We start from the raw sequence: 14,743 nt of genomic DNA on the forward strand, positions 1-14,743 counted from the left end.
GTGTTGATGATCGTACCGATGATAATTGTTGCGCAGTGCTCGAAAACTTTAATCTTCTGATCGCTTAAGTTATAATCGTTGGACGCCTTGTTGTCTCTCGTGTCTCACGGCTAAGTCACAACCGTAGCAATGATATCAACCGTACGAATGTGGCGAAATCATGGCCGTTACGCGTAGATTATTGGCGAGGTTATATCGGAGTCGTAAAGTTTCACCCGACCGTTATTTCTCGACCCGTCTGCTGACGGCTGGGGCCGTCACACACATCAGCGGAGATTGTTGCAGACCGTACTGGCGTGACGGTTACCAAAATTAATATAACAACTTTTTGGCGCGAATTTTAGGGTCACCGCTCCAGTTTCCAGTTCCACGAGGGTCAGCCCTTTCAATACCCTCGGCCATTCCGAACTATATACAAACTCGCGCTCACGGTTTTCCACCCCAACTTTGCAGCCAAGCCACATCCAACCTGTAATTGCCTAACATCGTTCGGCGCGTTTCTTCGCAACTTTACAAAAGTTATGCTTACTATTAAAATGTAAACTAAAGCTAGAACTACCAACGCTGTATTCACACGTACTCACTATCCGGATCACTGATAGTTACACCATTTTTTGATCATGATTACCCAAACAATGTCAAAGAGTTCATTAATTAATTTAGACAAAATTTCACGAATTTACTTAGTGTAGGTAACATGAGAGTGTGCAAAGTGCCACGTATCATTATGATATGTTCGGTCTTCCGTTCTTCTCAAGTCAGCGCATCATATAATGTAGCGAAACAGAGAGTAACTATCAGATATACGCGCCCGAACATTTCACTGTATAGCTCTCATGTTGTCAGTTCACTCAGGCATCGATGACAAGGCCAGCTGGTGCGTAAATTGTACTCATTGCGCAAGCTTGGATGCGGGTCAGCGAGATGAGTAGAGGCGAAGCAGTGCATGTGTAGGCTTGTGACCCGACACAGTGTTTGTTCTGAGCCTTATTGTGATGAGCTTCAAGACAAGAACAATGGCAGGTTATGTAGCGTTTGCATGTCGTGTAGTGGACTTGTAGAAGGCAGATAATTCAAAAAAATATTCAAATTGCAGTATAAATATAACAGGATGAAGCCTCAAGGTCAGTGGGCTAAACAAACTTTTGGTGAGTACAACAGTTACAACTAACAAGCGACTCGTGCACATCTACTAATCGCTGAACAATCATTCACTCCCTACCATTCCACCATTAAAAAGATTCGCCCATCAATTGTTACAAATTTAAAGGAGTGCCATTGATTTAGCATCTTTTTTGTCACTTTTTTTTTCTCTTCTACGCCAAGTCCACTGTTCGGTCATTCATAAAGCGCCGCCTGCCGATTTCGATTATCGGGTGCTTGATAATCTGATCATTATAAAAGTATTAATGCAATTATAAGAAAAACTAATTTCTCACGCATAAAATGTATGTGGGGATTAGCAGCCCTGTAATACCAACCGATGATGTTTGTGATGAGTTCCAATGAATGCGCGATTGCCTTATAAACTACAATAATATACAGTAATGTTAGAACTGTTCACAAACTTTAATGAATACCAGGTAGAAGTAGCAGAAAAAGCAAAAAGCAAAAAAAAAGAACGATCGTCACACATAAGTTCCATTAATTTTAAAGCTAAATTATGCGAGAAAAATATATATGCGCGTCACAAATTCTCGAATTCAGACTTTATCGTCTGTCATCGCCCACGCATCATAAACTGGCCATCATGCACAACTTGTGCGTCGTTTTGACTCTGAATTCCAAAGTTCACGCTAAAAATCTGTCATAATTTGTTACGTTCTGGACATAAGAAAAGTTCTCGGGCTGGAAATGGATCTATAAATTATCTAGTTTGAAATTCCCATGTGTGCCTTCTGCGTCTCAGGCAAAATACCTATACAGCGATCGATCACGTAGCTATTCGTATTGCATCACGTGCAGTCCTAATGGAACACGCGCGAACCCCCAGGCGGAATTTAGAATACGGTTGCATTACGGATACGGTTGCATTATGTCGAGTAAATGTTAAAAACGGAATAATTTTCTTTAATAATAGGTAATAAAGACATTAGAATAGAAACTCCTGTGAAAGAACCGTGGAGAACATGAGCGTCAATCGGTTTATGGGCAAGTTGGACTAAGCCCAATAAATTTTTTTAAATTCAAGTTAATATTGACTGGTTTTGTGATAATTCATTTAAACTTAGACCCAGACCACATTATACTGAATTTTCCGCAAATAAAAATGATATTGTTAATTACTGAACAAATAATTATTTAAGGGGCTTGAGAATATTTTAATTTCAAAAATATGCCCAATGACTTCACTTTTGGAGAAACAGTAGTAGTAAATCAGCTACTAGAATTTCTGGACATGATTTTACCTACAAATGAATGTCACCTTCTTCAACCTTAGTTCTTCGGGATCATTCTGCGAAAAAATTTGCGTGGTGTTATGTAGTATCAACAAGTTACCGTAATTTTAATCCTAAAAAATTCATCTTTCTTTTATCGATTCAAATCTCAACAAAATAAGCTCAGCGACCTGAACTTAAATTTTGAAATTCCCCATCCATGAATACAAAGGCTTTTGTTTGGCAAATAAAGGATGTGAGAAGAAGTAAAACTGCGGTCTGCTGAGGGCAAGTAATCTGCAAAGCAAATATTTGACCGACGCCGTAGGGAGTTCCAACATCGTATCACTAAACGCTTGAGTCAAATAGAAATGTTAACACACGAACTTTCCAATAAGAGTTCTGTTGTAAGACTGCCGCTGGAAATCAAACTTTGATTTTTCTTTTCATTTACGCGAAGGCTAGCTATGTAGAAAGTTTACAAGAACTTTCGGTGAGGTATTATGTCAATCATACAAAGTGTCCAAGAAACTTTTGAGCCTTTATTTAACGCAGGAGATTATTCAGCTTTTTCCTTTCTTTGCACACGCGCGTAGCAGCGGCGCAGAAGAAGCGCTGACGATGGCGAGCGTCTCAAGAGGCTCTTGCAGGTCGGATTTCGCTGCCCTGAGGCCACGGCTCGTGTTACTCGGTAGCATGTTTACGTTGCCATGTTGTGTTCTCAAAGAAAATTCTATGTGTTCTCAAAGAAAATTCTGTGTGTTCTCAGAGAAAATTCTGTGAGTTCTCAAAGAAAATTCTGTGTGTTCTCAGAGAAAATTAGGTGAGTTCTCGGAGAAAATTCTCTTCTTGAAACTTTTCAAATAATGCGCTCGCGTTCTTCGAGCCAGCATATTAATGGATGTAGCAACGCTGGTAGCAAAAGAAAAACATTGTATAAAATCTAAATTAGTATATTATTCTTTCCAAGCGAGTTATTATTTCACATTTATATTCCTGCACTTCTCACGAATAAATTTCCTCTGCAGGCTCTGTTCATGAAGACAAAATAAATAATACTTTACGCAGGCGACTCTCATTACCCGGGCGGACAGAAGAGAATTTGCTAGGCCGACACGTAATTCAACTCTGCACGGGTCCCAGGAAAATAACCTTGATAAAATGGCCAGAAACACGGCGGGTCTCAGGAATAAGTGTCACCTCCCCGGGGAGTGTTCCTTAAAAGCCTTCATTTGGAAGCCGTAAACGTTTACGACGGCACGATGTCCTCGCCGTATACAGTGCCCATCGTCTGACCGTGTGAACCACAAATGATCCCTCACAACGTGAGCTCGTAAATGATTCTTATTTTTGTTAGCTATTACAATCAAGAAGTAATAATTTGTCTCGCTGTCTTCTGGCGGGGAAATACTCTGGTCTATATTAGTTTTAAAAATGCTATACAATGCTAAATTGTCGCAGTCGTAACGTCAATCATGTATTACAAATTTCAGGATTCCATCGTTACAGACGTTCATACTCAAATTTAAAATTACCCCCGCACACTATAAATTCACGTAATATTATCACATGTTAATTATTTAGCTACATTAAATGACGCTTGCAGGTAATGTGCCATTGCTGAAAGCAGCTCTTCAGGTTGTTACACAACTCGCTTTCATATTTAAAAATGGAACGCAACGTTGCAACAAGCCAATGCTGATCCCGCCATCGATATCCGGTTGGGATGCGCGTCACGATTCCGGTATCTCCATCAACGGAAATCAGCGGCAAACATTTGGGCGAGACTTGCATAGCAATTGACTTTATACATAGGTTTACGTTTACTGAGCGTCACGAGACTTGCGGTGCCAATGACACACTAGGTCCACTCAGCGTCACGAGACTTGCGGTGCCAATGACACACTAGGTCCACTCAGCGTCACGAGACTTGCGGTGCCAATGACACACTAGATCCACTCAGCGTCACGAGACTTGCGGTGCCAATGACACACTTGGTCCACTCAGCGTCACGAGACTTGCGGTGCCAATGACACACTAGGTTGACTCAATGTCACGAGACTTGCGGTGCCAATGACACACTAGGTTGACTCAACCTCACGACGTCACGAGACTTGCGGTGCCAATGAGACACAAGGTTGACTCAGTGTCACGAGACTTGTGTAAAAAAACTGCTGAGTCAGGGAATGAATATACTAGAGTGGAAAATTATATCGACCTCCCGGTCGATATAATTTTCATTCTGAGTGTGTGTGTGTATCTGTGTTTTTTTTTTTTGTTATCTCGACATGCAGCGACTACCTTGGAACGACACGGCTTTACGATTCACAATTGACCATAAATCAGCCACGGTCAAGATTTCATCTATGCTTCAGCTTCAAGCACAACAATTTGCACGCTAATTTATTTAAAGACATCATTCGCATCTCTCAATACAACCATAAAACAGCACAATACTTTAATTGAATATTGTAAGCGTTGCAAATTCATGATAACTCTAAATTCATTCATTATAGTTCAACCCATTTCATAGCAGGATAATTGAAGTTGCTAAAACGTTCTTGCTCGCAATAATTTTTTATTATTATTTGATATCACTATAACAAGCGTGAATTTCCCGATCCCAGCTGCTCCTCTCCATGAAACCGCATGATCGTCTTCATATCCACACCTAAAACTTTACTGGACCAAGGATTTTCATGAATATGCAAAAAAAAACATAAATGCCTAAATAAATTATAAAATACGTAAGTTGAGCATGCTTGCCTAACTTATCAAAATTTATGTTTCATTTGTGCTTTTATTTTTAAAATTTTAGTTCAAGTTGTAGAGAAAAAAGTTTCAGATACGAGAATCGATGCCTTCCTGAAATGAATAAAATAAGGCTAAAATTTAACTAGCCTAAAGTGAACGTACGGAATCAACACCCCAAAAATAATCAAATATACACAACAAGATAAACTATCAATAAACGTCACAAATATTATCACGAATTACTCTAGAAACGCACCTCCGCGGAAAGACCACCTGAAACCAACCAATGATGGTTATTCCGCACTACCAGTCGAAGTCATATTCAAGGGTGATTGAAAATTGAAGTTTTATAAGTAAAACATCGTGAACGAAGTCATGTCCCGTGACGTCCGTGGTGACTTGAAACTTAAACAAGTGCTTAAAAGTATAGCATCGTGACCATCTACAACTATAATATAAAGGTTATATCGGTGTCAATGTATTTGATCCGGTGTAAGTGTAATAATAATTAACAAACAGTTTAATCACTAGAGGGTTTTAATGACTACGTCTCTGGCATAAAGACGTCATTCGGAACTAAGCTCTTCAATTCCAACGCGACGGTGACAGAAAGAGCTGCCGGTGTTTCAAACGTATCTGTTGGTAGCAGCCAGTCAATTGCAGTGGTTTGAACGTGAGCTTAAATGCATTGAAATTAGAATTGTTATCAGCCTCGGAGGCGTCGCATTTAGCTCCTGAAAAAATATTAGCTTCCGCTTATTGAGGCAACTTAAATGCAGAGTACGAAGGTTCTTTGGGACATTTTGATCTTTGTCACTGCATCCAATTCTGTGAAATCTATTATCAAATCCTATTATTAGTGCGAGCAACATTGAGACTCGACAGAATTGGTTTTATCTTGTGAATAGTAAGTACATAAGTCTGAGTTTTAGAGACTAATTAAAACCACAAAATATCCAGATGTTGTCCAGGAAATATGCAGATGTTGTCCAGGGAACATCCAGATGTTGTCCAGAGAATATCCAGATGTTGTCCAGGATATATCCATATGTTGCCCAGGAAACGACTTATTAATCACAAAGACCAGAGCTACCGTGTCATACGCAATTAGCTCTTAGTTAGTTTCCTTCCACTTGCTGTGGTGGTCACTTTTTCCTGTGTCCTCGTGCCGGACACTTCGCGTCGCCTCCGTATCGTTATAAGTTCAGACGGCGATTGTTCTAGGTACTCGTATACTGTCTTTGCTCCGAGTTCCGCACAAAAATAACTGGTTGTTTCATTAATTGTTCTCTACTTTCTATTTCTCATCCGCAACTGTGGTCATATATTTCGCTGTGTTACTTCTTTACACTGGAAATTTGAATTTTAAATCGTTTCCGGTATGAGGTGCTTTTGAATTTATAATAACTATTCGTTTTAGCTTAATTTCACGTTAACTTACACATAGATTTTCCATAAAACCACTTTTAGCCAAATTATTTGGATTAAATTTGTATTGCAAGAATAAGCGTGCATGAAATCTAATATTTTAATCGACATGAACTTTGAATTTTTAAGTCAGGTTCTCGTGCGTGTGAGACACGAACGTGCGTGTTTGTGCGTGTCAAGGAAGCTTGACGTACACTGCATCACTCAACCCTTTTATCTTCTCTTTTTATAAACAAAGCATTAATTGATAATGAACCTAAGGTTCCTTTATTAATGTCTTAACTGTGTTTCTCGATAATTTATGTGTCCAGTCACTATGATAGGTTGTATATGTTACGTAAGAAATGGAATGCAACGCACAAAACAAGACCTCAGCCAACAAGTACAAGTTTCCTATCTATCGTGTCACTCCGGATGTTAGATCTCTCGTTTATTTTTGTTTACTATCAGCGATGATAAATATTATCGAGTTGTTATCATAAAAAGCAGCAATAGGCCCATTTTTGCCTGACTGTAATTATAGTGTCACTGTAAACTTTTCAGGACTAGTATACAGACTGCGCGACAAGGGCCTATACGGCAGAAGCAACACTTCTCTCAAAATTTGTTCACTTAAAAATTGAAAATATTTTCCGACCTTCATTTTTTACGCATCAGTTTATTGACGCCGACAACCATGTACTCGCTCCTGCTTTAGACCATATAGCTTTGTTTTGTCAAGGTTTGAAGTATTAATTATATTTTTATTCAATAAATAACCTTTCGTAATTTTGAGGTAAAATCTCCCTGTTAAATTGCATAAACCAACAATTCACCTACTAAAGTTAGAATCGGTTGATGTGCTGTAAGGCTATTCCTACCCGAACCATTAATCGATCAAACAGTGTCGGTATAATTAAGCACGAAGTGTTGGTGCCGACAATACGCGTGTCGAGCGATCAATCACTTCTGCTGCGTCTGATAAAAGTGTTAGATTAAATTAGTTTTAGCAGAACAAGACGTGTGGTGTGACGTGAGTCTCGTCAATTATACCATCACGATGACACTCAAACGTGAGTACTCGCTTATATCGTTCTTTTAGTTACATGTACATGTGCAATTGTATCATTTTAGTTCTTATTAAACAATCTTCTGGTTTTAAAAACAACTGAGCCCATTTAATATGTGAGAACAATATTGTACAGTACAATGTTTTTCCCGGAAAGAACTGGAGCGGAAAGCTGTGGCGGCCTACTTCTCATTTGATGCTCGGTCTTATTAAATTCCAGTCGTATAAGAAGGTGTCGTCATATTAATTAGATGAGCGATCTTACCAAATTCCGGGCGCATAAAAAGCAATGGTTTTTCAATATGTTAAATTGTGCTTCGAACGCTTTGAGAGGAATTAATTCGATTCTAATCTCTCTGGAGACCAGGACGCCCATGTCGTAAAACTTCAATCACCGGCCTTACAAAATAGTTCTAGGTAATCCTTAATTTTCATCAGCGGAAATTCTTTCAATTCGTTAATTTACTATTTGCTGGGATATCATCCTCCTTTAACAACAATTTCAATGTAATAGTTTAATTCAAACAATCGGCCTTTTATTGCTTAACAAGGCCTACAAATATCATTATTGACACAACATAGAGCAAGGGAAAACATCCATTGCATTCAGCGGATAAATGTTGCTATCGACAAAGGTTCTCGAGAAACTTCCTCGCGTCACCGGCACGCATTCGAATTCGATATCAGGTTATCTAGAAACGATTGCTCTCAATTCGTCTTCATTAGAAGTTCAAAGGACAGAACATTACTGAGAAACGCTGGGTGCAACCCAGAACAAATAGGTTTAGGTTCACAAAGCCTTCTGGGAGTAGCCGACAAATGATGCGATCTTATTTTCCGTTTATTGTAAAGACGTTTATATAATGACGTTCTTAGCGCCCCTTGAAAAGAATATTTATTCGGTTTCAGATATAACACTCAATAACCTTTTTCATAACGCTTCCACAATGATAACAAATATCTAGTAAATATTGTGTTCGAGTAGTCTTGTAATCCATTAACGAATGATTAATGATGATCTTCAATAATTAATCGAGAAATTTTGGTGGCCTGTATTTGACTTAACATCAACAGAGACTGAAATTGTCATCAAACCAGATAACCATACTGGCGATGTTAAGACAACAATGGATGCCAATAATAACATCCTGTATAAGCTTACTGCCGTTAGAGTTAAGAGCGGCCCGCTGTGACCATCAGTACGGTCCGCGTAATTCGAGATTGTTTCAAGCTAATCGAATATTAATTGTGAGAGAAAAGCTCATAAGTCAAATTTTGTTTGTAGCCATACGTCTTCAAATTTGCTAATCTCTCAAAATATTCAAGTCTTTATTCCATTCACTTCGTCTCGTATCGCTACAGGATATCTTCTACCGTTTGGATACGCCCAGTTTTGTTTTTTCTGTTTTGAAATGTTTTATAATATCTGGAAAACAGTTTTTGAATTCCAGGACACAATTATTGTCGCACTTTATTACTTCATTTTTAGAAATTTTTCTTTTATGTCTATTAATTTTCTATCACGACTTATTAATGTTGTGCAGTGACGGAGCTCGTAATGAAGCACAAGGCGACGAGGCGGCCTGAGTGCTGCCGCTGCCTCCGCGTGCCCGGCGTGTACGCCATCCTGCCTCACTGCCACCATGCCTACTGCATACCCTGCCTCACACACTCCTGGCGCTGCCTCACGCCTCACACCAGGTACCCTGCCTCACTGCCACCATGCCTACTGCATACCCTGCCTCACCCACTCCTGGCGCTGCCTCACGCCTCACACCAGGTACCCTGCCTCACTGCCACCATGCCTACTGCATACCCTGCCTCACACACTCCTGGCGCTGCCTCACGCCTCACACCAGGTACCCTGCCTCACTGCCACCATGCCTACTGCATACCCTGCCTCACACACTCCTGGCGCTGCCTCACGCGCAGCACCATATATCTTATTACAAATAGTTAGGCTACATTTCATTAATCTATTTCAGGCGTAAGTCGCAATCAAGACAGATATCTATTTTATCTTAATGTTCTTCTTACAATTGATTTCTACTACTAGAATATTTTAATTATTTTAAAATTGACGCTGTTTCAGCTATACATTAAAACAATGCAGTTTTTTAAAGCGCTCAATGGTCTGATGTACATGCATCTTATTTGCAAATTTTATTCGTATTGGATCGATTATGTTATTTCTAACCTGTAAATAAATTAACTTTCTTTATATAGAACAAACTTTCTTATAAACGCAGTTTTTCAGCAAAGATATTTAAACTATTCCTCTACCTATATTTTGCTCTATAATTTCATTAGACGCTTTTGCATGCAATGTTCCCCTAAAATTTCAACCATTATCCCTTTACCGCAAAATCTGACTTTCAAGTCGCCCTTAAAAAAAACACCGGTTTTCTAAGAATTTCTCGTTTTCTTTCATTTTTTTTCGAAAAATTCACACAAACAAAAAAATCTTAGATTTAATTTTTACATTTGATACCAAGTTTCAAAGTTATTTGTCTGTAAATAACCGAAATAAAATTTTCAATTTCCAATTGAAATTTCCAATTTCTTGTGGAAATTTTATTTCGGTTACTTGCAGACGGATCACTTTGAAACTTGGTACACATATGTAAAAAATAAATTTAAGACTTTTTGTTCGTGTGAATTTTTCTAAAAAATGAAAGAAAACGTGAAATTCTTAGAAAACAGCCAAAAAGGGGGTACTGTATAAATCTATCTCCTTCTAGGGCTTTCAAGCAACAACATCGAGACGCTTACCATTCGATGCGTAAGGACCATATTTATCAATTGGTCCTTTCTGTTTTTCGAAGTTCTAATTTTTGTGGGTGGGGTGAGAATTTTTCGGAAAAAATTTGACCCCCACCCTAGCCACCGCTGCTGCAGTACGAGGTAGGTGTTCTGCTGTCTCCGTTGCTGCAGTACGAGGTGGGTGTGCTGACGCCACATTGGTGCAACAAACACATCTAACATGTGTATGCACATGTACGCCATCGTTAAAACAAATAATCCCTAAATACTATACATATTGCACTTGTACCAACTCTATGATTGCTCAGGGCCGTCAAAGGTAAATTATTCACAGCGTCTTGCACAAATTTTATTCACAACGCAAAATTTGCATTGCAATTACGCGGTCCACATCTATTCAACGTACAGAGCGTCGCTCGCACTCGCCGTCTCAACAGCTTGGTTTGATGCAAGTATTCGTTTGCGGGGTCAGTGTAGCTGTGAAAGAAACGAGTTACTCGCGGCTTCCAAAAAGTGTTTCATTTTCAGTCTGAGGTATTATTTTTTCGCAGGCAGAGCAGCAGGTCCTGCTCACGATTATTTTTGCCTCTCAAAACGCAATTGCTGTCAAGGCTTGCTCTCAAAAATTCTGAGTAGTGCCTAGAATTTGAAGGAATCATGTTTGTTTATTCTGAAGAACATCTTTGCATCTCTGTTTAGAAGATTTTTTTCTCTGTGATCTCTTCTTTGTATGTTCTACTGATTTCTTCTGTAGTTTTATCACGAACATATATTGTGAAGACCGGTATATGAAGAAGCTATTGGTATTTTTCCTACGAAAATTCTCCTCCACATTTCTAAAAGTAACTCACTGCACAGTGCACAGCCATGACATCAGTAGATCGCTCATATAAGTCTAAATTCCGCTCCTCCACAGATATTTTTTTCATCCTGAGACAATGTGCTATTCTTTTATTGGAGTTATCCACAATATTGTTTTAAATCATCATTTCCCTCGTACAGGGAAGACATCCCGACAGTGCTGCGTCACCTCACTGCCAGGATGACCAAACCATGAAGACAGTCTCGAATGTAGCTGCAGTCGTCGTCATATGCAATCGAGAATCGTTCTCAGTTCACCTTCGGAGGTTCAATATATTCCTCCTTCATTTAAGAAATAACAGAATGAAATTTACTATGCTGTTGTTCAAATGCATACGAGCGAACAAAATTCAAACTACATTTATTAATTAATCGTATAAATATTTGGAAATGTTTGTTTTTGTCAAGCCTACCGCCGCTAATGTATAGAAGAAATTTAGGCGCGTATCCAGGATACTTATCATGTCGGGATATTACCAGGACCAGAAAATATATTACTAGTGAAAGAATTATTGTAAGGCATTTCAGAACGGGGGCCAATGGATTGGACCAGAATATGAAATTTAATTGGTTCATTCATTTTATTTAAGCGGTGCAAATCTTTTTAATGGTTTACAACGAGAGTCAAACCAAAGTTTCATCTTCCATGTAGAATTATGTGTAATAGGTAGTTATTTAATTATCCTGTTATTTTTTATTATTAGTAATATTATTTGGCATATGAATGACAGGATTCGGGATAACGCATACCGCCGCATGGGAATCGCCGTAATCCAGTGAGTCCAGGGTGGTGACACAGTCTTCCAATAAACTAATTTATTTAGTAATTATCGTGTCCCTCGTCATAATCGTTGACAAGTTTAGGGTAATTTTGTCGTTTGGATTTTTCTTGTGTATCTATGGTATGATACAATATTGACCCCGGATTACCATGATGCGCTTGATTAATGTTAGCTGCAGCTTGCAGCTAGCCTTACACGCTCAGTTAAATTATTTGCATTTATTTATTTAATGTTATAGATTTTGTACAGATATCTAAATAAACTCCTACCATTGTTGTTGCCATCGTTATTCGCTGCATTGTGACATGAGCACGCCAAGAGAACCGATTGGGGGGTGTGACGACCATGACCTTGTTGTTGATGGTGGTCTCCGCAGAGTGGGATGGTATCACCCCGCGAAGGCGGCCGTCTACCAAGACAAGGTCACGAAAAGACAGAAGCAAGACCGCTAGATCACATTCAAACATTTTTCTCCAGGAGAAGTGGAGACATGTGGGAAAAGTGGATGATGCGTCTGGAGGGCGGCGGGGCGCTAGTCTGGAATTGCTAGCCAATGAGATTCAGGCGGTAGGCCAAGGGGGAGGAACCTTGTTTTAGTGTGCAGGTGATCAATGGTTGCCATCTTCAAATGGGGGCTGCATCGCCCCTATTTGGACACCGGCACTTCTATTCTTTTTTAGTTAAATTGTGAGATGCATGGGGTAACGCTAACGAGGGAGAAGTTGGGGGGGGCGAAGGAGGCTGGGTTTCAGGGAACGCAAATGCAAGGACCGAGGTGAATCGCAGACCGTACAAGGGTTGAGTGCCAGAGTTAGGATGAATCCCTTATAGCGACGGGAAGCAGTTAGAAGAGAAGAAGGCTTTGGGAATTCGAGCGAGCGAAAGTTTTCTCACTGAAATAGAACATCGGCTAAAGAGAAAGATCGAGGGCCAAAGTAAGCCAATGTCTTCCGACTTCAGGCAAGCAAAAACGCACGACGTTCATCGAAAGAGGTGTCGACGGGGAACCTCTGCTGTTTGGGCAGCTGCGAAGCCCACTAGAGACAACCGGCAGCACGGCTGGGATACTCCCACAGCGAAAAAGCGGCAGAATTCGGAGTCAACTCTATTATTCATTCATGAAGTAGTCCTTTTAATTAATAAATATGTGTTATTTTTAGGGCAGTGGGTGAATTTTATTTTTAAAAAGTTCCTTCGTACCGTTTATTAATTAAGAGAAGAAAAATTTTTAATGTTTCCGTAACAGGGATGATCATCGATGTGAAAAATTATGTATCATTCGGAGAATTCGAGCAATTAAATTCGTATTCCTCAGGATAACTGGTTTTTCATACTTTTAAATAAGAAGTTTATATATGAAGATTTCAAAGTAATTATTGAATGTCATATCCAGCAATAGTGGAACCCGTCTGACATGACCACAACGATATGGCAATTCATATGATGCTAGAGAGCTGTTCAGTATATATCAAATTAGTTGCTTGAATTATGTGTGAGCTGTCGGCGGTCTATAATTGGTCGACCTTTCAGATACAAGGGTGCATTAAGGCAGAAAAGTGATTGTGAGGCATTATCCGATTATTTTCTAATTGCTTGAAATGTCCCATTTTCCTCCCATTGCTGGTTGCCAACTTGCCATGTGTGCTATTCTGACTTTCTGAGCCATCATCGGCATCATTGATCATTCATTGTCATTTTATATAACCCTTGCAAAAACATTCTGCTTTGAATCATTATCAATGTTTGAAAATATGTCTGGGTTTCGTACTTAGGCTACTAGCTAAATTTTTATGGAAGTAGGGGTGTAGTGTTAAGACATTTTGCGACTTTCATTTTGTAATAAAATTATGATTTAGGTACCTTTACCTTGGCAACACCGGTAGGAAGTTAACGTCGCGCACAGAATTTTCTCGTTAGTCATTATTGTTCGGCTGATCCCCGCTGCAGGTTAGTTTAAGCTCTAATAGGTTCCTTTTTATTGTAGCTGACGCAATACGACTCACGTTTCGAATATTGCCACACACAGTGACGGAATATAGGGATTTGGTAGGTTTCCATTCTAAAGGCTTTTTAATAAATATGGCAACATTTTGTGACGTTTCATTGTTGCTGACGCGTAGGCCGGTGTTTTGTGAGTCACTCTGGAATACTTGGTGGTAGAAGTAACATAAAATTGCGAATAAAAATTATTGTTTCACATGTGATTTTTGAAGAATTTCAGGTGTAAGTAAGTCATTTTCCTTATTTTTATTTGATGAAATTAGGGAAACATCGCAGTAACGGGCGAACTTTGCTTGATTCATGGCCATTGTTTTCCAGTTCACTGATGGCTTATTCCCAATTTTCACTTAGGCTTGTGACCCAATAATTTCATCCATTTTTATGGCTCTTCTTGAAGGAAGAAATTGTGAATAAGAATGAATGAACCAGACCATAGTACCCATGCTTGTGAGCTTGCTTTCAATTTGACCCAGTAAAAGATCCATGTCATTTGACTAATTTATCCAGAAAAAAATTAAGAAACAGAGAACATTCTTGCCTGCAATTTTTGAAAATTCCTATGAAACAATCTTTTCAAATTGACTGCAATCATGCATGCCATATACTGTATCTACTTTCTGAGCTAGCATTTATGTAAGTTTTCTCCTATTTTTTGAAGCTGCAAATCCTGTGGCTTGAGATTTCTGCTAGATGAATTATTTACATGCTAATTATTAACAAAATTTTTA

At 39.1% G+C, this 14,743-nt stretch overlaps 1 protein-coding gene across 1 annotated transcript; it reads left to right on the top strand.

The window, feature by feature from the left end:
* The first annotated feature begins 957 nt into the window (after positions 1 to 957).
* On the top strand, positions 958 to 11,003 carry LOC108668585. The gene is made up of 4 exons (XM_018155825.2): positions 958 to 1,124; positions 9,153 to 9,467; positions 10,680 to 10,690; positions 10,923 to 11,003. The coding sequence occupies exons 1-4, from the start codon at positions 1,112 to 1,114 to the stop codon at positions 11,001 to 11,003; spliced, it is 420 nt and encodes a 139-aa protein (XP_018011314.1). The 5' UTR covers positions 958 to 1,111.
* The last annotated feature ends 3,740 nt before the right edge of the window (positions 11,004 to 14,743 follow it).

This window comes from Hyalella azteca, unplaced genomic scaffold, assembly GCF_000764305.2.
Source record: "Hyalella azteca isolate HAZT.00-mixed unplaced genomic scaffold, Hazt_2.0.2 contig16409, whole genome shotgun sequence".
Lineage (NCBI taxonomy): Eukaryota > Metazoa > Arthropoda > Malacostraca > Amphipoda > Hyalellidae > Hyalella > Hyalella azteca.